The 25,257-nt window shown below is 43.6% G+C and overlaps 1 protein-coding gene across 14 annotated transcripts in view; it reads right to left on the bottom strand.

The window, feature by feature from the left end:
- SIPA1L1 (signal induced proliferation associated 1 like 1) overlaps positions 1 to 25,257 on the bottom strand; it is a 522,661-nt gene that overhangs the window by 55,506 nt on the left and 441,898 nt on the right. For all 14 annotated transcript variants that reach the window (XM_073800311.1, XM_073800310.1, XM_073800309.1 and 11 more), the window contains 2 exons: positions 16,970 to 17,239; positions 2,625 to 2,774 (listed from right to left, as the gene is read on the bottom strand). In XM_073800311.1, coding sequence (XP_073656412.1) covers positions 2,625 to 2,774; positions 16,970 to 17,239 — 420 coding nt within the window. The remainder of the gene's footprint in view (positions 1 to 2,624; positions 2,775 to 16,969; positions 17,240 to 25,257) is intronic.

Genomic DNA, 25,257 nt, shown 5'->3' on the forward strand with positions numbered 1-25,257 from the left:
TCCCTTTGCTTGGAGGAGCACTTAATACTTTAAGAGTCACGGTTCAGACTTGAAGGAGTTTTTAAGTAATCATTTGGCTGATACATGAAACGCGTTCACTGACCAAGAACTTCTACCTCGTGAGACAGTCCATTGCTCTCCAGGGCAGGCTGACAGCTTCGAAATACCTTCCTCATAATGGGCTAGAAACTCCTTCTCTATAACTTTCACTTATTGAGCTCAGTTGCCCTCAGAGACAGGTTTAATCCCTCGGCTAAGAGTGCTAGGAGAAAGCCATCGCGGCCTCCTTGCCTCCACAATGCCCACCTGTGGGCTGCACATCCACGGTTACGATTCTTACACCACGACCTCCAACTCCGCATCTGCCCGGTCCATCCTTCCTTCTGCACGTGCCCTGCCTCGTCAACATTCCTCAGAGTATGTGGCCCCAAAACACATCTCAAGGATGGTAGAACAGACCCTATGTCTTTTCATCAGTGTTGCTTTTTAACTCTCTCTCATTCCCATGCTAAACTGGTGCAGGTGCCTCTTCCGCCTTCACTCAAGTAGAGCAGGTTTTATTAACCAGCCTGTGAAACTGTGCCTCTCAACTGATTTGGATGGTCTCAACATCCTTACACCAGGGAGCAGGCAGCATACACCACGTACAAGCAAGGCACTGAGCCCGCTGAAGCACAGGGAGGGCAACAAAGGGGCGGATTACATTTATGGACGATCAGTGTGTCCGGACCTGTTGTTATTACCTCACACTTTGGAGCTTTTCCAAGTTTAACATTAATGAGTTTGCAGCAGACTCCACACACTCCTGCTTCACTGTCACCCTGTACCTATTGACTTTTACTGGGCTAAGTTAAGGAGTAGATGTAACGATTGTTCCCTTGGTAAGTGTGAACTTTAGGATCAAACCTGGCCCATGAGTAAGGCATGTGAATCAGACAGTGAACACCAATGTCTCTTGCATCACTGATACAGACAACAATTGCTTGGGATCTAAAGGAAAACACTGTATCAGTATCTTCTTGTAAAGTTTCACCCCAGGTAAAACTGATGTTATACCGTATAGCAAATAATCCCCAGGTAACCTCAAAAGCAATGGCGAAAACCCTCAATACCACCTATGGCAGGTTTAGTATTAAATATCAAGTCAAATAATTACCACTGCATTAAAAAAAAAATAGTGTATGTAGCACAAACACTGGGAACCATGTTTCTAACATTAATATTCACCAAAAATTAATGTTTCAAATTACATTTTGGCATGCCTTGAGAGTGTATACCAAAATGGACAGAAGAAGCAAACAATGATTTTTGTCGTGGTTGTTAGCTCATTTATATTTTATTGCTGTATTAACACTGAAGTTGCAGTGAATTCTTACTTTTGAAGTCAAACCAGGCCATTTAAAATCTACTAATTAAAACAAGAAATAGCAAGAGGGAAGAGATATGGGGACATATATATATGTATAGCTGATTCACTTTGTTCTAAAGCAGAAACTAACACACCATTGTAAAGCAATTATACTCCAATAAAGATGTTTCAAAAAAAAGAAATAATTAGTTGGGCTTGTGGTGTGGGCTAATAATAATACTTAATTCATAAAACTTCTTGCAGGGGCTCATAAATAAGAGCTAGAATTTTTTTTTACTAATTGTCACTGAAGTAATTAAAATAAGAAATGGGCATTTTAGATACGCTACCAAGGGAATCCTTGGTGGTAGGGTGGGGAGGGCCGTACATTTTATAGTGGTTTTTGTTATTTACTTTCTGCTAACATAAACATTTAGCAAAAACATGAATAAAATTATACTTAGCTATAAAAACCAACACAATACTATAGGATAAAAAATATCCATTATGAAATATTCTCATAAGCATAATTATTTTGTAATATGGTAAAATCTCAAGAAAGTACACAAATCATGTGCGTTTGTTAAAGGTAATTCGGGGAAAACTTGGCATAGAAACATCCTTTTTTTAAAAACCCCATTAAACATCCCATTTCTGATTTTCCAGTGGTTTCAAGTTCTTTATCAAGTTCGCCAGAGGTATCCCAGCAGGAAGCTGGTGATGAGCAAAGCCAGCTTATGTGTGTCATGTGATGTTTTGCTGCTAATTACTTCCCAGCTTCAGACATTCCAATTTTTTTTTACCTTTTAGTAGCCTCTTTAATCATGTACACTTAGCTTTTTACTTTGTGAGTCTGGTCAGAAGCAAACAGATTTCTAAAGCATGAGAAAAATCACTTTTAGCTTTGGATATGATAAACATTTCCCCTACTTTAACATCAACACAAACTCCACCCAGTGCAAGCAGTACACTACTGAGTTCCCTTTGGAGGAAATTTTAAGAAGGGGCAAAATCTGTACTATGAAACTAGACAATACATATAACGGAGGAACTGATGTAATTTGATTTCTTTGCCATTGAGTCCTTAGAGACTAAAGAATGATAAACTTCCTAAGAAGTGGTTTGAACCAGCCACGAAAACATTGTTTAATCTGGAGTATTAACCATATTTTCCCTTTTGCTCTTTTGTGAACTGATCCAGTCTGGCTGAATGGAAGTTCTTTTACACGTCTCAATTACATATGAGAGACAGCGATGCCAACTCCGGCACACCTACCCTTCGGGCATGGACTTTTGCCTGTAAGTGCCCCCGCCAGAGCCAGTCTCGCTGGATGAAGACAGATTGCTCGGGGAGTTGCGACATGGCTGGGATCTTGCTAAAGCCATGGATGAGACCGTCACATAGATGTCTGAACCAGGAGACAGCCTGTGTGTGCAAACCAAAAACGTGAAGTCAACAATTCAAAGGGAAAATCCCGAGGCAATGCATGATGGATAACATATAAATGGGACAAACGCAGCCACTTCGTGGAGATAATAAAAATAAAGCCAGCTGGAAGCCCACAAAAGAAATTTCCCCATAAGACTACTCCCTAAGGGGACAGCGGGAAAACTGCCTTGAAGGGGGTGGGGGCGTGAAAAAATAATAGGGGAAAAAAGGAAAACATGTATGTTTCCAAAAGCTGCCAGAATTCAAGGGCTGAATTGCTTATGCAATTTCGTAGTATGGCAGGGCGAAGTATAAATGAGCCCCAGTGACATTAACATAGCAATTAATTCCGATTTCCCCACTGGCTCTCTCAGAGTATATGACCACAGTGAGACCAGTACATTCTTTGTATGCTTCTTTGTTTTCCAATTTTATTACTCAAAGTCTGGAATGAATATTCAGAGATTGCTATTTAGTGTGTATACATTTGGTTGATAGTAGCATCACCACATAAAAACTTCCATGGAAACGTGCCTAGAACTGCAGTTGTTGAATTTCACTGAAATGACCGAGTTTATACAATAACACAGCAGAGATGTGCTCCACGTAGCCCACAATACACCTCTTTCTAAAATTAGGGATCCCTCACCCTGTGGACTGGCTCGACACAGAAACCAGAGCTTTGGAGTTCGGAGAGACGTGATTTTCTGGCCTCTACCTTCTCCACTCAAATAGGCATTGGGGCAACTGCTGGGATATTAACAAGTGAGCCTGCAGACTGTGACGAGACATCAGCTAAATCTCGATAACAGTGATATTTTATTTCCGAAGTGAACGCTGGTACAGATCACTGGCTCTTGTAGCAGGGCAGGTCATTTCCATTTTATAGCTGAGGGAGGGGAATCAAGGTCACTCTTTCAATAAGCCAGGCTTCTTGATTCTGAGTCCCTACAGAAGGCTGGGTTTTCTGTGCTTAATAAGACAGTTTGCAAGGGGTCTGCAGGGTCAGACGATTTTGCACATGAAGTCTTACACTGAAGCCAAAGTTTTGAAGCCTTGGGACTGAACCTGATTCACTGAAACATGGCAGCTTTTACAGCGAACCTGTGTACCTTCTGAAGCAGGGCAGGATGGGGCTTCAGGTACAGAAACTGACAGAAGGCATAATAAAATCACGCCGAGAAGCTTTTCTATCAGAAAAAGAATAAGGCCAGGCACCGAAAAATATGACCGCCCCCCGCCCCCGCAAATCCGTCTATGCCCACGTGGCAGATCTGACTTGGGAGCCCTGGTTCTTCCCTCAGTGACAAACCTGTTATCAGCTGTGATTCTGTTATCCCTTCTTTTCTATTAAAACATCTCCCAAACTTCTCACTGCTTATTCTGAAGTACTAGGAAGGGGACTGGAGTGGGGGAAGAATGGGAGGAGTAGGTTACAAAGAAAACGAGGTAAGGATCAAGGAATGGCATGAACCACTCCTTTCTGCTTTAAGAGTTTGGCTTTTAGATGCACCTAATACGGAGAAACTTCAAAAAACAGTTCATTTTGCAGCTGCTTTGATTTTCTTACTGCGAAGAGGAGGAGGTGTTACAGAAAGATGGAAAGAAAGGAGACGGCAGCAGAAATGTGAACGGGGTTGGGGCCAATGCCACGTCTGGGGGCCTGATGACTTTTTAGCTCTCTTTGGGGTAAACAAGTAACAGCCAGCGAATTATATTCACGGTGAACGTTAAAATGCTTTTGCATCTACGAAGAAGTGACAACGTGATTCCATAGCCAAAGTCAAGATGTAACTTTTGTATTTATATTTAGAGCTTGCTTTTCTTACCCTGCTCTCCAAAACGTACATTAAGCTAAAATATCTCATGCTAGTTCTCAGCCTCAGCTCTTTTATTTGGCAAATGTATCAGAAAATTCTATTTGGTTGCTGGAGTAATCCCAAAGTGAAAAAAATAGCATTTCCAGAAGGCCAGCCTTCATTCCAATGCCTTTTCTGAATTTATATAACTCAATAGTGGCTTTGTTTTCAGGCTGTCCACACATACAGAACACACATACAGCAACTGATGGAAATGCCACCCAAATGTTTTTATGACTCTAGATGTATGTATGGTAGGCAAAAAAAAATTCAGAATTAGCCCTTATTCTGATGACTTACTATTCTTTCCAAATACTCTGAATTTGATCCCATCTCACAAATATTATTTGAGCACAGATCTAGGTCAGGGAGTGGGCGGTACCCACCTGCCTGGCACTGGCTGCCTACTTCTGCCAGAGGCTGCGGCTGATCACTTCTGCAAGTTGGGCTCGTTGCTGTCTTGCCACTTTGAAAAAGAATAACCCCCGCATTGGCTCACATGGGAAGCCAGCATGCTAACCTCTTGAATCTCTGACCTCCCCCCTACTCTACCTTAATGGATCACAAGTCTTTTCTTCTCTTTTGAGATGAACTCAGATCCTTCTACGTTCTCTCAGCCTTAATGAGCCCGGGCATCTGGATGTTAATGCCCAAATAGGTTTATAGGACTAAGATGAATACATCTTTCACTCGCCGTGAGATCTTTCGATTCTGTGGAATATAAGAAATAATCTTCTTCAAGAATGCTATGGTCACTGTCAGAAAGGAAATGTCTAAAAATCTTTTAGCCTTAATTTCAGTAGATTCTCTTCCCTCCATTTCTATCGATTTAGCTGAGAAATAACTAAATGTTTTTAAAGTAACCGATCTTAAATGTTCTCTAGGGCTATGACTTCCCTCTGCAGAAATAAAACACCAGGGCTTTTGGACTGTACAAAGAATGCAGCAATTGAAAAAGTCATGATCATTAGCTCGACAGACAATACTCCCATGGTCTGCAGGACTGCACTCAAGTCAGCTTTCCATTTATATGCAGCGCATTTCACTGCAATGAAAACAAAGAGTTGAATGGGATGGATTAGGAAGAGATGGTCCAAGATCAATATCAGTTCTTTTTTCCAGAAGCCTCCTCACGTCAGGATAAAAGACAGAAGAGAAGCGCCAAAAAAACCCCCCAGATTTCTGATAGAATAACCCCTGCCCCCCACCATACCCTTCCCATGACTCAACTCACAGAACTAACATTGATAGACTCTTATTAAATTGATCTCTTGAGACTGTGACATCCATTTATGGATAAGGAACTCTCAGCATCTGAGTAATTGATGCTTAATTTTTCTTTCCTGAGTATTTATGTACGGGTTTAATTATGCCTCTGTTTCCTGCTTTTTACTCCAAAGTGACAGCACTGCTTGGATGTGTCCAAGGAGATAAGGCCCTCTGTAAACTCAAGTGCAGACAGCGGAATGACGGCAAGAACAACCGAGAGGATTTCAGATAGCAGCAATGACTGACGAATGAGATATCCGAGTCCTTAATTAAGCACAGCATTTTACCACAACTTAGCAATTAAAACACTATTCACCCAGGGAACAGGATCCAGTCAAAGTCTGTTTTTAGCAATGCCTATCAACCAGGATTCTTCCAGAATTGTTTTAAAAAACTTCTCTAAAATTACTCAAGGTAATGTCATTCGGGTGCTGTATCCAGACTAGAGTTTGAACAAGTTGTATTCAAATTCAATCACCCCACCCCCCTGTTGTTTCATCTCTTCCTAACTTTGTGAACCAGAGCCATTCCTGGCTTTCTGACCATACGATCCCTATCAGCTATTCCGACTGGACCATGGAAGTCCTATTCCAACTGGACCATGGAAGTCCTGTTCCGACTGGACCATGGAAGTCCTGTTCCGACTGGACCATGGAAGTCCTATTCTGATGAACCTCTTGTGACAAGATCAATTTACAACAAAGAATAACTCTTGCATAGTTAGGGAAATACAGCAACTCATCACACCGAGATAACCGATCATCATCTCCCAGCTGCTGGCAAGCTGTTGGAGCGTCACAGCCTGGCACCCATCACGGGTGCCTCTTGAGAAGAGTCAATTTTATATCTAAGGGTGACTCTACAGGACAGAACATAAAAATGGACTGCAGACAGGACCAGATACATCATTTGAGGGACTCAGTGCAACATGAAACTCTGGGTCTCCTTGTTCAAACGTATTACAAATTTCAAGCAGAACACTGAACCCTGCTGAGCGTGTGGCCCTGTGCAGCTACACCCCTGAAGCTGGCCCTGATTGCAGCACACGTGGCTGGGCCCCCTTAGCACACAAACACGCATGCGTTCATCTGGCAAGTATTTCTTGAGCACCATCTATAGATGGTGGTAGGCTTCATCCCTGCAGCATGGTGGCTAAGGTAGGGGCTCCGCAGTCTGGTGGCCTTGGTGCTAATTTCAGCTCCACCACTAACCAGCCAGGACTCTGCACAAACGATTTCATCTCTCAATCCCCGGGCATCCTTATCTGTAAAAGGGGGAAAGAGCCACCAACTTACTGGGCCTGTTGGGTGGATTAACTGAGAAAAACTCACATAAGGGACTCTGAACAGAGCCTGGTGTATGTGCCATTGAGCTGCCATCGTCATTTGTCATTTTCTAAATATAATGGGAAACTAGAAGAGTCAAACAAAAAGCCAGAGATTGGGAGACTCTAGGCTATTTAATCAGGCTGGATTCCGATTCTCCCCAGGAGTGGGGACTGGTGGGGAGACAGCAGTGAACTTGCTAGCAGGGCCGCAGTGTAGGAGTCAAACACCTCCCCTGCCATCCCTCCTTGTGTATTGGTGCTTGCTCCTTAAAAGGAGCCTGCAGATCCTAAAGAGGTGGGTCCAGAGAAAATGGTCCAGGGCCATCTTCGTGTGGCCTGAAGCAGTGTCCAGCAAGCCCTCTGGTGGTACAAGTCACCAGCCGAGAGCCCAGTGGCCAGAGACACACATACACACTCGGGTGAAGAGATCAATTCAACTCTGCTGACCACGCCCAAGGACACTCTGCCAATCTCATTATTTCACAACAATCGTTCCTGCAGGTAAAAAGGAGACTAAACCCACTTTTCCCGGCAAGCACTTCAATGATAGGTGGATCCCAGACTGCCACTCTGTCACCACACTGAGGGAGTTCCATGGGTGGAAGTAGACCTTGGTCAGACCAGTCACTGTCCCGGGCTCTGAACAAGAGGCTTATGGGGAGACTTCACACTGCTGACTGTGGGGGTGGGTCTAGGCAGCTCATCTGTCTCATTCTCACACGTTTACACATGTGTTGTGCAATCAACAAATCTTAAAGAAAAATGTCAGTGGTTTCAAATATAAGGCAGCGGGATATCCCTTTTTACCCCTGAGAATTATTTAAATTCCTAATGATAAACGTGTCCCTATGGCTGACGTGCCCTCGTCAGGCAAAGGGCCTAAGACTCCTGTTGCCTCCTCCATGAGGGGAGCGCTACAGCAGGACCCATAGTAGATCTGGCTTCTGGGAAGGCCTTCCCCGTGTCAGGTGTCAGGGGGTGGACAAGGGGGTGCTTTTGGAGGAAGCCCCAGGGCCACTGTGGGCCTTTAGACCCTTCCCATAAGGTGGGACCAGGCCAGGCCTCCCTGGGTGGTCCTAATGCAGCACTCCCTTAAAAAAAGGGCTAAGAGGGCAAGACCCTGCGGCTGGATGCACGTAGGAGAACAGTTCCTTACTGACATGCAGAACGATGGGCCCAGCTGCCACCTCATTCTCTTCCCATAACACCACCGCTTTCTACAAGATCACCTCTCAGTCTATTCTAATTCAGTGGATGGTTTTTGCAGTATTTCCTACACCTGCTCACCATGACTGTTCCCAGCACAGCAGCCCTCCTGAACTCAGCCTCTCCGTCTCACCGAGGGTAACCAGGATACTGGCGCTGAAGACGGCACAACTTGCTCCTGGGAAACACACTGACTCACCACATGCGTGACCTGCACTAGGCTGCAAACTGACTCATCAGTCCAGTCTGGCCAGCTCTACCCATAGCCCTAAGTACCCAACTGCAACTAGCTCTCTTTGACTTCCATGTAGCTGTGTGTAGAAGAGCATCTACAAAACAACACCAAAGACAAACAGGGACTAAGCCTCACCGTGTGCCAGGCCTGTCCTAAGAGCTCGGGTTGAACACAGAGTAACTATATTACCATAGTTAATCATCATGCTGACTCTGAGAGGTGGGGCTAGTGGCCCGTTTGGTTCCTGGCGATGATGAAGTGTAGACGGGATCAGGAACTTCCCACCATCACATCGCTCCCAAGGGGTGGGGCCGGGATGCAAGTCAAGGCCCCTGGACGGCCGAGCCTGCACTCCTGGCACATCTGGGAGTTTGTGGGCGGGTTTCAGCAAAACACTGGTGGCTCTGCAAGGAGGAGCCCCCTGGAACACTTCTCTGGGTGGAGTGCAAAGCAGCTACTTTCAAGGCCCAAGGAACGATGAAGCAATTCAAGAGCCTAAGCTGGGGACCACATGGGAGCACCCTGGTCTCATTCCCTGGCTCACTCTAGAGTTTATAAAGGAAAGGAAACTGGGAGGTGTGCCAGGCTCAGGCCGCTGTGCCCATTTCCTGAATGCCTGAAAAGGAAACACCTTTGTTTTCTAATCTAAAAGTGTGAACTTGCAAATTATCTAAACTCTGACCCCAATGTAGATGCCAGAGTACACTCACTCCTTTGAAGAGTTGGGGAAAAAGAGGCTTAAGAGCTCGGTGAGTTTAAGTTAAGTACAGCCCTCTGCTTTTCTACCTTAACTTGGCTGACAAATAAAATGCCCTAATTCAGTCCCCACCTAACTGAAACCAAAGAGAGGAAATTCAATCAAGAACAACTCACTTTTCACTTTGAATTTTAGACAGCTTTACCCACAATATACTTTTAAAATATTCTAAACTTAGTCAACAAAAAGCAAAAAGCAAAGAATTCTACTTAAATCTAAGCTTCAATTCTATAGCTTTATCGGATTATAGCGTGTTTCACTTTTATGTGTCATTTAATTTTATAAAAATAAACTGATTTACCTGACTGTCCATTGATGGATGAATGGATAACAAAATGTGGTACATACATACAATGGAATACTATTCAGTCTTAAAAAAAGGGAAAGGGGGCTTCCCTGTTGGCGCAGTGGTTGAGAGTCCACCTGCTGATGCAGGGGACATGGGTTCGTGGCCCGGTCTGGGAAGATCCCACATGCCGCGGAGCGACTAGGCCCGTGAGCCATGGCGGCTGAGCCTGCGTGTCCGGAGTCTGTGCTCTGCAACGGGAGAGGCCACAACAGTGAGAGGCCCGTGTACCACAAAAAAAAAAAAAAAAAAAAAAAAAAAGGTAAAGGTTATGGACTTAATGACTCCCCCCACTCCCAAATTCATATCTTGAAGTCCTAACCCCCAACGTAATGACATTAGGAGGTGGGGTCTTTGGGAAGTAATTAGGTTAAGATAAGGTCATAAGGGTGGAGCCCCCATGATGGGATTAGTACCCTTATAAGAGGAGGAAGAAACCAGAGCTCTCTGCCGTGTGAGCACACAGCAAGAAGGCCCTTTCTACAAGTCAGGAAGAGGGTCCTCACCAAGAACCAAACGTCCTGAAACCTTGATCTTGGAATTCCCAGACTCCAGAACTGTAAGAAGTAAACGTCCATTGTTTAAGTCACTGAATCTATGGTATTTTGTTATAGCAGCTTGAGCTAATAAGCAAGAAGGAAAACTGGACATATGCTACAACATGAATACATTACACTGACAAGAAATAAACTAGTCACAAAAGGACAAATATTGTATGATTCCACTTACATAAAGTTTCTACTTATGTGAGGTACCAAGAATAGTCAAATTCACAGAGACAGAAAGTAGCATGGTAACAGCCAGGAGGTGGGGAGAGGGGGAGTTATTGTTTAATGGACACAGAGTTTCAGTTCTGGAAATGGATGTTGGCGGTGGTTGCACAAGGATGGAAACATACATAATGCCACAGAACTGTGGTCCTAATGGTAAGTTTTATGTTATGTATATTATACAACAGTAAAAAAAAGTTAAAAAAAAAGAAAAAAAAACACCAACTGATTTATTTTCTCCCAAATTGATTTACTTCTGTTCCTACTTCTTTAAGTTTTTTTGCTTACTGGTTTAACTAATGAAGTTTTAAAAAAATTCACTGCAAACCTATTAAAATGCCAGAATCAGTGGTTGGTCCTTGGGATATGATGATGAATAAGACAGGCTACCTTAAGTTGGAAAAATGGACCAATAAGATTAAAATGAGGTATAATAAATTCTGTGAAGGAAGCAGACAGGCAGCAATGTGAAAATTCCCAGGATGGGCAGATGAAGGCAGAGATGGGAGGAGACGTGTCGGAGAAGGTGAGGCTTGGGCTTGGTGTTACAATACCAGCAGTTGTTAAGCTGCTGAAGGATGGGGTAGAAGGCAGGTCAAGCCGAGCTGCAGGTATAAAGGTTATCAAGAGAACACCTGGCAGCAGAGAGTCACAAGCCTAGAGCCTGGGAAAGACAAAGCCACGTCAGTAAATCCACAGCGGGAGGTGGACTTGATACTGAAAGCTGTGCGGAAGGCTAAGGTGAAAGGCAGGGCCTGAGGAGCAATTCCCTTTGTATTAGGCCATCCCTGCAGTATGCAGTGCGGACAGGGAGAAAGTGGGAGGCTGTTCTGCCCAGAAAAATCTTAGTGTGAAACGAGAGCCCCTAAGGCAATGACAAGGAGGATGCTTACAGGAGGGACTCAACTGAAGGGCAGAACTTGATAACTAAATGGGTGTGGAGACGGGGATGGGGGTGCAGGAGGCTAATTATGAATTCTAGTTCTGCTCTGGCGACTTGGGCAGAATGCAAAGCCCTTCAGCAAGATGGGCAACACGTGAGAAGGAAGAGGTGGAGGGCGGGCAGGAGTATGGCTGAAGTCAGTTTGGGCTGGTGAGTCTGGGACACTGGTGTGACATTCAAGTGCAGATATTCAGTAGGGAGACGGGCATATGAATATGAAAAGTAAAGAAGAGGTCAAGACCAAACGTGTACTATCCAGGAACTGCCCACATACAGATGATGGCTGAGGTTACTAAAACAAAAACAAATAAAAACAAAAACAAAAAAAATCAGGAGGAAAGTTCTGGAAGACAAGGAAGAGGAGTTTGAAGGAGGAGGGAGTGGCAAATGGTATCGGATACGCCGAAGCCCACAGCATCCAGTGGCTCTGGGAATACAGCAGTCAATGGGGATGCAGCCTGAGCACCCCCAATGAAACTCAAGAATTCCAAGAGTCAAGGTCCTCATGTCAACTCAAACAACTATGATCCAGGAGGGCCGTATTTGAAAGAACAAGTCATGAAACTTCTAGCCACAGCTAATATTCCAAACAAAGGAAGAGTAAAGAATAAATGCGTGCTGGCTTTGTCTGAAAACAGAAAATGACATTTTTATTAACACAGAACCTGTTATTTACACAGAACTTCGAAATAAACCTAGAAAACATTTCCTTGAAAATAAAGATTGAGGGACTTCCCTGGAAGTTCAGTGGTTAAAAGATCCTGCATGCAACACGGCACGCCCCACCCCCCCCAGAAAAAGAAGAGAACTCTTTTCATTTGTTTCAACAGTATCCTCCAGCACAGTCTTCATGCTCTGTATGGCGCAGCTGTGTCTGCAGAGGAGGGTGGAGTTAGGGAGGCTGCAAGTGTAGCCAGCTGTAACTCCATAAAGGAACCAACACTCCATCCAGCTGCTGAGCGCCAAATACAGTAGGGAAAGGGGAATAGTATAGTATCCAGGTAAAATGCAGAAGTATCAATGGTTCAGTAAGATCCGACATTAAATATTTATATAAAGCCTGGAAATACTTCATCTCCAAAAAAGAGAAAGGAAAATTCCTTTGTGTGCCAACGTGCCTGTTGTTTATGCAAAGCCTCTGAAATAGTTAAGCTTTTCTGAACACGTTAACCCAGATCAGGGTTTTATTACTGATCCCACATTATATTTAAACACAGTAATGTGTTAAGTTCAATGTACTATAGCCAGCTACTTATTTATTTATTCATGTGTAGGGTCTTCGTTGCTGTGCACAGGCTTTCTCTAGTTGTGGCAAGTGGGGGCTATTCTTTGTTGCGACGTGCAGACTTCTCATTGCAGTGGCTTTTTTGGTTGCGGAGCATGGGCTATGGTATGCGGGCTCAGTAGTTCAGTAGTTGTGGCTCGCGGGCTCTAGAGCGCAGGCTCAGTAGCTGTGGCACATGGGCTTGGTTGCTCCACGGCAGGTGGGATCTTCCTGGACCAGGGATCAAACCCGTGTCCCCTGCATTGTCAGGCAGATTCTTAACCACTGCGCCACCAGGGAAGCCCTAGCCAGCTATTTTTATTTCAGTCCTACCCTTACACTCTAGATAAATTTGAGGCCGGAAGAGCAATTGCATCGTATTACCTATTTTTGTTAAATATTAATTCTGTCAATAAGAACTACTCCCACAAATACCATAAAATTCTGTACTTGAAAGGCCACCTAGGGAGCATAAATCTCCTGTATTTAAACCCAATCAAATCAGACTTTTTTCTACTTAGATGGCAAATGCGTCATCTGTTCTTACTGCATCAGTTTCTCTTATCAATGTATAGAGAGCACAAGTCAGTGAAATAATTCTTGTTAGAAACTCCAAATACCCATACCTTTTAGTATGTCAAAAATCCTGACCTTGGTACTAAAGGAAAAAGGATAATCTGTTCCATAAGTATTTTTTAAAAAAATTATTTCGAATGGCCTTTAACTCTGGGATCTTGCACACAATTTAAGAAAAACTATGCTTCTAGTTTCTAGAAGATTAAGCAGTAGATTAAGTTTCTACAAGCAGTATATTCAGTTTTCATCTAAAATGAACCGTGCTGGGTCCAACCGTGGTGAATGAAGTAGGCAGATTTGTGTAGCACGTGCAGAGTGGCTTGAGGCGGCTGCTAACTTAAGCTTAAATACAGCTGCTTTCTCTACAGTTAAACACAACTTGCCTAACCTGGAGGAGAAAGATAAACGGAACAAACCAACTGTGTAAAGGCAATACAGCTGACCCTTGAACAACACGGGTTTGAACTGCGTGGGTTCACTTCTACGGGGATTTTTTCAATACATACACTACTATGTTTACGATCTGCAATTGGTTGAATCCGAGGACGTGAGGGTCAACTACGGGACTTGAGCAGGTGCAGATTTTGGTATCCATGGAGGGCTCTGGAACCAATCTTTGCGGATACCGAGGGACTATCCTTGTCTGAGTATCAGGCTCATGCCACTATTGGTAAGGCAAGATTCAGGGAATGGCAGACGTGGGCATTCGTTTTGACTATTTGTGATTCATCTGAACGGTCCATATCACACTCTCTAGATGGCCCAGGTACAGATGCAAATGGCACCCAGGGCAGGGCTGGTATGAAGGGGAGAGTCAGATGGAGGAGGTGCGCCCAGCCAGGGGCCTCACTTCCACATCACAGTAAGGTGGTTTGTTCTCAGTAAGACTATGAAGGGAATGCTTAAATTTTTTAGTTATATTTTACTACGTTTCGTGGAGGAAATTATATTCCCAGGTACACTGTATGAATCTCAGGAATCTGGACGTATTCCCGATGAAGGCCACGAGTCTATTCTATACTCAAATATTCTGCAAACAGTAGCAATACAAAGTTTCTCAAACAGTACCTTCTATTTATGACTCAAAGTTGAAACTTAACTAATACTGCTTTACTAAAAGTTAAGAATGATGGGATAGGACAGCGAACTCTTAAATTTTCATGAAAGAATAGCCGTCTAATTACCACACCTTTCAAAATGAAGAGGAGACAAATAACCTGAAAATGTAAAGCTCAGATTTTACAAGCCCTCCGTCATAAGATCTTAAATCCTAGTCCAATGTCCCCAAGGATATCTGAAACTAAGAAGCCTCAGAGGGAAAGTGAGTAGAGGTTAAAAAACCATTGGCAAAAAACAAAACAAAACAAAACAAAAAACCATTGGCAGCCTCACTTCTGTCACTTGCATCTTATAGCTTGGAGAGCCCCAGGGCTATTATTATTAGTCTTATAGGGAGAGCACGCGGATTCCCTTTCCTCTGGGTGGAGTTATGATGAAAGGCAGACACAAGTACCCACAAAAAGAACCTCCAGAACTCAAAGATCTCCAACTGGAAAAAATGGAGTTGATGCCTTCTTTAGCACTAAAAGTTGCTTGCATGCTAAGAGGATAATTAGCTACAAAAAATATTTGCACTTTCAGAGGTCAGTATGTTCAGCAATAAGCTTTAGTTTCTGTTGCAGAAATTAAATTCAACGTGGAAGCAAAATATATTCTGCTATTTTATTATAGGGACTATTGTATAAAGAAAATAACACAAATCCAATTTCACTCATAAAAGCCTGATGACTGTCCTGGAGAGAAAGAAAATACCATTGAGAGGAACAAAAGGTCCTTCTCTAAACAATGGTTTCCTAGGTTCATCCTTCCAAATGTGGGCCAAATCATGAATTCCAGTTAACACACACCTCAGAGGGAGCCAAGTTTGGAATGTGCAGAACAAAGAATTTATTCAGCGACCACTTGGATGTTTTTCCTTCTCGAAAATAATGAAAGCAAGAGGAGTCCAGATGGGAATGCAGCCACTTTGGGAGAGGAATCCTTTATTGAGATAAATAGCAAGGCTCTGTAAATAAATCCCCAGTATTACATGAGGAATTTTAGAAAGACAACTAGGCTTTTTTTTGGTTGTCTGTTGTGATTAAACTATTTCTACATGGTATTCCAGTATTTCTGAAATAGTTAAGTGACGATGTTTTATGTCTTTTAAGATAAAAGACATCATTGTGTGGTTTTTAAAATCTCCAACTTTCTGCTCTCAACTTGAACCAACGACTCCTGAAGCATAGCTGGGATCTCTTTTCCTTGGCGCCCTGTTCTTGCTGGACCTGGTTCCTGAGGCTCAGATGAGTCAGGCTCACATTTTTGCTCCAGAGACCTTCCTTCTACCCATAGCAGCTCCTGGAACAGAGACTTCTCCCCCGCAGCTCTGAGGGTTCCTGATCCTTTTGCAGTGCGGGGGCCACAAAAACACTCAGAGATGTGATCAAGACAAGCACAGTGATGGGGAAAGGACGGTGCATGGACGGAAAGAAGTTGGCTTCTTCTAGGAGGGCACTAGCAGGTTACTGAGTTAAACCGTCTCCTTCATTAGCCTAGGTAATTTGGGGTAACTGAATTTATAGTGCAATGATTTAAAATTATGTAGTCCATTTGTATTCACATTTTTTTTTTTTTTCGGTACGCGGGCCTCTCACTGCTGTGGCCCCTCCCGTTGCGGAGCACAGGCTCCGGACGCGCAGGCTCAGCGGCCACGGCTCACGGGCCCAGCCGCTCCACGGCACGTGGGATCCTCCCAGACCGGGGCACGAACCCGCGTTCCCTGCATCGGCAGGTGGACTCTCAACCACTGCGCCACCAGGGAAGCCCTGTATTCACATTTTAAGAGTACTTTATCGAGTTCAATTTTTGGCCAAGGTTCTTAGTTCACAGTGCTGCATTTTACAGTGAATTCGAGACAAAAGTGCTAGGGCATGCTGGTTAAGGAAGAGTTCACCAGTTATCACCTGTGAGGGAATCCACTGTGACTTTCAACTTAACAGCAAACCTCATTTTGTTACTTTCTGGGATCCCTCAATCCCTCTCCTTTTGCTTACTTTACTCAGGACTGAGTGTTTTAACATATCCACTATTTTCTTTTACATTCAGAGCAGTGGAAAAATATGTTTGTGCTATACTAGTGGATTTCCCTTCTCACAATTCTTTATTAACAAAGTGACACAAACACAGACACTCAACCAAAAGCCTGCATTCTCTTGCCACTGTTGTATCACTCATCTCCAAAAGACACAGACTGTCAAAGATGATGATATGGTCAATGTCACCTCAAAGAGTCTGCCAAGTTCTAGCTCGTATGGCTACTGAGCGTGCAGTGATGATTTCTGTTGATATCACATGAAAATGAAAGAGCAAAGCCCAAATACCATTGTACAGAGAGCTGCACGCTTTGCTGGAATACATCTTCACTTATCCTGATGGCTTTGGAATGCTGCCATGCTTTGAAAACCACTAGCGCATGCATCTCAGTTTTAAGTTTTGATTTCTAGTAAAATATGGGAAGACCTAAAGCTAGTGCTTATGGGCCTGGCGCTATTTAAATTGGGGGCAGAGATTCAGAGAAAAGCTTGGGAGGCACACTCACCGCCTCTCCAGTGGGCGCCCGTCACTGGAGATGCTTCGGGGAATGTTGGCGGCTCGTTCTGGAGGAGGCATCTTCCCGTCTCCTTTCCCGGCATTCAGCCTCGAGGTCATGGGACTCTGCACCTGGGATGGAACTTGAGGTGAATGAGGCCCCTTGTTGGCATTCCTCTGCCACTTGTTATTATTTCGAAAGGGAAACTTGAATTCGTAGGAAACCCCTTCGTTCATTTTGTACTCCATCACTGGCATGCGGTAGGTCTCAGAGCAACTCCTAAGGGGAGGGCACAGAGAGAAGAAAAATCAATATTGATTTTTCTTGTTGGTGGAACCACACTGATTCTCATTAACAGTTAAAATGGATCAAACACTTCATTCTCAAGTTTCAAACCATCTTTCAATCATTAGGCCTGTAATTATTTTCCTTTCAAAAACCAGAATCCCAGGAAGTATTATACTAGTATTTTCTTTTGATCAATCCTAAATGCTGAGTCTGAGATACGGAGTCTTGAAAATTCAGTGAGACCTATGGTCACCCTGGTGGGGATGGGGGTGGAGTAGGGGGCAGAGTCAGTACTGAGACCTGGGGAGGGAAGGTGCCCAGACAGCATGGTGGGAACAGACCCCTAAGATGGGGCCTCGGAGGAAAGAGTCAGCTTTATATCCTTAATCGTAAGGGAAGCTTTAGATCCTTCCCTTACGATTAAGGATCTAAAAGGGTATATAGTTTTGAATTCGTTGGGATCCCGATAGTCAAAAATAAGTGGGGAGAATCCTTGAAATCCAAACTGAGAGCCAAATTTAGCTCAGGAGGAGGGGAAAAAAAGCCTGTTATTGAAATCAGCAATTATCAAATCACCAGGGAACAAAGCACAATCTGAAATCAGGCCTTTTTTTTCCCCTTGAAAGCCAGAAATCTCCCATAGCAGAGCTGTCCCCAGGCAGCAGTCTGAGTGAAACTAATGGCAGGCACAAATGTCTTCCATCACTTTACCCTCTTTTTGTGCCATCATTCCATCCCCCAAAACTTAGGAAACGAGGAACCCACTTTCCATGACCTTTACCCAAACAACTAAGGAAGGTTCGACCAATTATTGACTTGATTGATAGAAAAATTACTGAAAAAACCTACCCCCACGAAAACATTAACTCAAACTGTGCATTTGAATTTCATCACTAAGAGAAAAAATGACTTTCTTTCTTAAAGACATTTCAAAGATTGAGAAGCAGGTGGGAAGATCTGGAAAGAAAAGATTAAGAGTAATTACGAAATAGTCCTTTAAGAGGTACTTTAGAGATAGCATAAGGGGAGTCCAGATCAGTGCTGCCCAACAGAAATACAATATAAGCCACACACAGGAGCCGTGTATGTAAGTTTTAAATGTCTAGCAGCCATACTACAAAAATAAAACGAAACAGGTGAAATTAATAATACATTTTATTTAACTCAATATATCCAAAATGCCATCATTTCAACATGTAATCAATAAAGCAGTATTACAAAATTTACGAGACATTTTACATTCTTGTACATTTGGAGTGTATCTTATACTTAGAGCACGTCTCACTTGGGACCAGCCACGTTACAATGGCTCTGTAGTCACAGGTGACTCATGGCTCCTGTACTGGACAGTGTAGGTCCAAAGGGCATCCAGCTGAAGGCCTGGTCTTGATTTAGGGAAGGTGCTTATGTTGGTGGGAGAATGAACACAATGGAACGGGCCCCCCGCTGTGACCTTGTCCATGTATCTCAGGGTATGACTCATGACGTTTTAAATGTACCCCACCATGCGTCCTCTCCCACGTCTCCATGACGGCCACAGGTTTTAAAAAGTGCTGCTTTTGGAGCATGTGCATTTGCTGGGGTCCTTGCCCTCCTCGGTCTTAGCCCAAGTCTCCAATGGGCACCTTTGCTTGGAGTTTCCTTAACCTCTCCCTCCGACTCCTCAAAAGCCTAGGTCAACCTTAATCTGACCCTATGCCCAAGATGCTGCTATGCCCCTTTTAATGGTTTGATGACAATGGCTTTCAAATGTTTGGACCACAATCCTGGTGACAAGTACATTTTACACTGTGATACAGCACAACCACAAATACACACACACATACACCCTTCCTCTGTCAGCTTCCATTCTGCTATATTCTGGGTTAATCCATTTCATTAAAAAAATACATTGGGTACAACCTCCTAAACTCATTTCATGATCTACTTAAGAATAACGATCTACAGTTCGCAAAACACTGTATGGCCTACTTGACATTAGTTTCAGCAGTTTTGACTTCTTATATAATAAACGCTTTCCTCTGAAATGAAGGATTATCACCTTAGGCCTTGATATAATTTCTAGCCTTGAATCAATATTTCTGACAAAAATATGCCATTACCATACTTTTTTGGTTGTTAACACAGGTGTTACTGCAGTATATCTGAAGTCTTTCATTTCTGATCATGCAGTATCTAGAGCTCTGGATCTGGAAATACAAGAATGTTGCAAGAATGCAAAATGCAAGAATCTTGTAGCTTGCCAAAGAAATATAAATAAAAATTTATAATAATGCATGGAAAAATTTCTTTCTACCTCAAAATCAGCACTAGCTTTGCTTCTCCTCAGCACTGGTCTGTTTAACTTGTAAATTCAGTGGATCATTCCGTGTCCCTTTCTTTTTTTTTTTTTTGCGGTACGCGGGCCTCTCACTGTTGCGGCCTCTCCCGTTGCAGAGCACAGGCTCCGGACGCGCAGGCTCAGCGGCCATGGCTCACGGGCCCAGCTGCTCCGTGGCACGTGGGATCCTCCCAGACCGGGGCACGAACCCGTGTTCCCTGAATCGGCAGGCAGACTCTCAACCACTGTGCCACCAGGGAAGCCCCATGTCCCTTTCTGTTGGCTGCCAGGAACCAACCACATGTACAGAACACGTACAGACCTTTATCATGTATTCCAGGGCATTAACTTTTCAAAAATTTCTCCCTTGGCCACGTTTTCCATTTACCTCCCCCCATTCCCCATTTCCCCACCACACATACACAGAGATTCCCTCACTATATTTTAATTCTGTACCTCCATAGGCTGATTCAGGCCCATATTGCATCAGGGTAGAGAATAAGTAAATAATTAAAATAGAAACAATCATAATGTAATATCAAATAGACAATATCAGCTTTGGGGCCTTAGTTTCTTTGTAAAATGAAAGACTTGTAATTGATAATTACTAAACTTTCTTCTAGTTCAAGCACTCTTTGAAAGAGTCTTTCAAGCTGCATAATGTTTAATACTAAAACTGGTTAAAAGATCCCATTAGCCAAAGATTTTGTCTCCTCTCTATATTTCATCCCCACCACCCTTAGCATACTATTAGAGACCTTCTGCATATTCCATAATCACAGAATGAAGTACGATAAGGCCAAAGCAGGGAGAGAAGATTCATTTACAGAGAACGAAAAGCAAAGATTCCATAGCGCTGAACCTTTGCCACCCCGCCGCTTCTGACTGCCTTCTACGGGGTGGGGGGCGGTGCGGGACACCACTAGGTTCTGCTCCCTTACTTATCCCTATGAGAATGAGGCATGGAACCCAGAAGTGGGCAGTACACTGAAGGACAAAGATAAAAGCTGGCTGTTAATGACATGCATGAAAGTTCATAAAAGGATTTATATTGTATTACTCCAAGTAAAATCTGGTGTTGAACAATAAAAACTCGGGCACCTAGAGCTCACGATGGGCCAGCACTAATCCGGCTGCCCTACACCAACTCTCTGAAGTACGAGTATCATTATCCCCGTTTATCAGATGGGGAAATAGAGGCCTAGAGAGATTAATTTGCAAAGACTACACAGTCAAGAAGAAGTGGCAGAGCCAGGATTTGAACCCACAGAATAAGTCTACTTGTAGATTAATCTTATTTTAGTCACTAACTAAAGGACATTTCTACTCCAGGTCCCCAAACTTCATCTTATACTGACTATTGCATTTCATTCGGGCATGGGCTATGACAAAATGTCAACAATTCTTAAAGAGCTATGGTCAAAAGGAATTACAATTTCGGTGCTAAAAGTGACACATGGTGACAAGCTGAAACCATAAGTTAATTGAAAAGTCACTCCATCTTCTTTCTCTTTTTCAGTCTTTTCATTATAACTTTTTCCTCTAATTTCTTATTACCCACTACTCTCTCCTTTATTCCTAAGACACTAAGAAATACAGATAGAAAAATCAGCCGAGCGGTAATATTGGACAGAACATCACAACACCTGGACTCCTGAATCAGAAAAGTTGGATGTCTGGGGACAGCTGTGTCCCTAATCATTCATGTGACTTTGGCTTGGGAAAAAAAAACGTAACCTCTTTGAACCAAAGTTCCTCATCTAAAAAATATGAGAGACTTGAACCAAATGATTTCTCACAGCCCTTCCAGCTCTAAAGCAGGATGCTTTTGCAGTTTGAAATAATTGTTTTTTAAAATGAAGAAAAAACTCTGCAACCCATTCTTACTTAAAAGGTGATCTGGTCCTTTTAGGTAATGTGTTTTTAGCGCTTCCTCTTGAATGGCCCTTGATTGCTTTCTTTAGGGAACTACATTCAATATAAGGGAAAAGGATATGAAAAAGAATATATACACATATATGTAAATACATAACTGGATCACTGTGCCGTACACCTGAAATTAACACAACAATGTAAATCAACTATACTTCAATTAAAGAAACAAACCCATAGGCTGGTGGCCCTCAACAGAATGATGGCCTACCACTCCCATGCGATACCATTCAGAGCATCACAACTGAATCTGCTATCTGGGTACTTGTAATTTTGCCTAGAGAATGACTGCTCAAGAGTCAGAGGTCACAGACACCAAGACATACAGCTGGTCATACACTCTGATTGGCGATGGAGGGGGTGGGGGTCCCTCCTGCAGTGCAACATCTTATTCTCTGGGGGAAGCCTTCTGATGACGTCTGCAGCCAAATTCCAAACCTGTTTCTGCCAAGACTGCTTCCATCATGCTGTCATCCTAGTTGGCCCTATTCACTCTCTGGGCAGCTACTAAACCTCTCTAACCCTCATTCTCCTCATTGTTTCAATGGAAATGAGGCTGCCATGAAGATTGTTTTTAAAGCCCAGTACACAGTAGGGTCTCAGGAATTTTGCTTTTCTTTCCCGGTCCTCTCTTCTCTTTAAAACAGTTGCCTCTGGAAACAATTCATAGAGGGTCTGCTTATGTCCTGCAAATAGGGAAAAGAGCTTGATTTAACAGGTGTTACTAAAGCCCCATTTGTTGCTGTTAAACTGGCTTTTTCACTTACAAGCAGCTCATGCAACTCAATATCAAAAAAACAAACAACCCAACCCAAAAATGGGCAGAAGACCTAAACAGACATTTCTCCAAAGAAGATACACAGATGCCCAAGAGGCACATGAAAGAATGCTCAACATCACTAATCATTAGAGAAATGCAAATCAAAACTACAGTGAGGTATCACCTCACACCAGTCAGAATGGCCATCATCAAAAAATCTACAAACAATAAATGCTGGAGAGGGTGTGGAGAAAAGGGAACCCTCTTGCACTGTTGGTGGGAATGTAAATGGATACAGCCACTAAGGAGAACAGTATGGAGGTTCCTTAAAAACCTAAAAATAGAACTACCATATGACCCAGAAATCCCACTACTGGGCACATACCCTGAGAAAACCATAATTCAAAGAGTCATGTACCACAATGTTCATAGCAGCTCTATTTACAATAGCCAGGACATGGAAGCAACCTAAGTGCCCATCAACAGATGAATGGATAAAGAAGATATGGCACATATATACAATGGAATATTACTCAGCCATAAAAAGAAACGAAATTGAGTTATTCGTAGTGAGGTGGATGGATCCAGAGTTTGTCATAAAGAGTGAAGTAAGTCAGAAAGAGAAAAACAAAAAACTGTACGCTAACACTTATATATGGAATCTAAAAAAAAAAAAAAAATGGCTATGAAGAACCTAGGGGCAGAACAGAATGGACTTGAGGACACGGGACGGGGGAAGGGTAAGCTGGGACGAAGTGAGAGAGTGGCATGGACATATATACACCACCAAATGTAAAACAGACAGCTAGTGGGAAGCAGCCGCATAGCACAGGGAGATCAGCTCGGTGCTTTGTGACCACCTAGAGGGGCGGGATAGGGAGGGTGGGAGGGAGGGGGATGCAAGAGGGAAGAGATATGGGGACATATATATATGTATAACTGATTCACTTTGTTATAAAGCAGAAACTAACACACCATTGTAAAGCAATTATACGCCAATAAAGATGTTAAGAAAACAAAACAAAAACAAAACAAAGACCACCTGCCTTTTCAAAACTAGTGACTCTTGCATATGAACATACGTGGGTGTTCGTGACTACATTTGATCCCCATGCCGGTGTCTGTGTCCTGGGACCCTCGGATCCCGGTGACCCTGAGAAGCACGCTGCTGGGGACGGAGGGCAGCGTATTTCCAGGAGGCCTGCTCTTCCTGGCGGCAGCACCAGCTGACAGACAGGAGAGTGACTAGTCAAAGAGCAGAGTAATTAGCTGCAAGGACAACAGCCGTGGGAGTGTGAAGTGCGGAGGAGAGGAAAAAAGTGACAGAAGAGCATTGTCTTATTTTGTTGAAAATTGTACCAAGGTGTTAATGCTTCAACTATTCCTTTCAAGTTGTTTCTGAAGGAGGGAAGGGGAGAGCAGGCTTCTAGTCCTCCAGAGGTATCAAGGGCATCATTTCAGACCCACCTAGAAGGTATGACGGTGGCTTTTCGGGTGGAAACTCTAGGGCAAGGGGCAGAGTGTGTCTCCGAGGCCTGAGGGGCTGTGCGGTGCGCTGCTCCTTCAGCCCAGCCCCCCATCCCGCGCTCTAATGGGGGCAGGTTCCTAACACTCTTCTGTCCCGTCACTGCCAGCTCCCTGGCTATGAGAGGATGACAATGATGCCCCAGAATTGGTGCTGGGAGATGAAGACAAATACAGCAAATACTACAAATCAAGGTTCTTTTCCCCAACAGAAAGCCAGTTTACCATCATATCTCTGCTTATGCTGGTACATAGGAAAGGATTTGGGTCCCGAGCATACAAAGTTAAGAGTCTGGATTCTGTTTTTGTTGGGTTTTTTTTTGCGGTACGCGGGCCTCTCACTGCTGTGGCCTCTTCCGTTGCGGAGCACAGGCTCCGGACGCGCAGGCTCAGCGGCCATGGCTCACGGGCCCAGCCGCTCCGCGGCATGTGGGATCCTCCCGGACCGGGGCACGAGCCTGCGTCCCCTGCACTGGCAAGCGGACTCTCAACCACTGCGCCACCAGGGAAGCCCCAAGAGTTTGGATTCTGAAGTTAGACCTGAATTTGCCAGATGAGGCTGGGGAGTTACTAACCTGAGTGTTGGTTTCCTTTAATTAGGAGTAATATTAATACTACTACTTCATAGGGTCGTTATAAGGATTGGATGTGCTAATCCATATAAAAGTGCTTTTCCTAGGGTCTGGCACATTAAAGTAATACTCAGCAAATATTAGTTGTTTTTACCAACACACCACAGAAGACGTATCTAGCCTAGCATTTTGCTGTAGACAAATCACTTCCTGTCACGGACCGATCATCTATCCAGGGCCAGGCCTTTGGACCCATCTTTCTCGTCACTACTATTCACAATTCAATGTCAGTAATGTTGCCCATTCCATCCTCTCTCCTCACACACTCACACACACCTATTTCCCTCTCCCCCATACGAACTGAAGAGCTTAGAAACACGGGGAAAGACCCCTGAGCAGACAAGATGGTGTCGCAAGATCTACAGGCTTCCTCTCGAGTAGATTAGTCCTTAGACCAGTGTCTCTAACTCTGTACTGTCTAAGGTTGACAAGTTACACAGCTTGGTTATCTTCTCCAGTTTATAGATGCCTGTTTAGACATATAAACTATAAAGCAGACAATTTGTAGGAAAGACCTCGGGATGGAAAACAGACGAGAGGAAGAGGAGGAGAATCACAGAGCACTTGGAGAGCGTTGTAAGGACCCAGCTGCCTTTCTGATCACCCTCGAGTCATTCTTGAATTGTGGTTCAGCAGAATACTTAACATTAATACGATGCGGTTGAGGAAACGAAGGCAGCACTTTCAGAATATACCCTCCCTGCCCTCAAGACGGCTAAAACAAAAAGTTCTGGATATAAATTCTGGTTTCCAGGGAAATCCAGTCATCCGAATGGGAGCATTTCTTAAAACTATCAGGCAAAGGGATTTTCACCACATTCTGACATCAGCACATAATCTC

Source organism: Tursiops truncatus, chromosome 2, assembly GCF_011762595.2.
Source record: "Tursiops truncatus isolate mTurTru1 chromosome 2, mTurTru1.mat.Y, whole genome shotgun sequence".
NCBI classification, from domain to species: Eukaryota; Metazoa; Chordata; class Mammalia; order Artiodactyla; family Delphinidae; genus Tursiops; species Tursiops truncatus.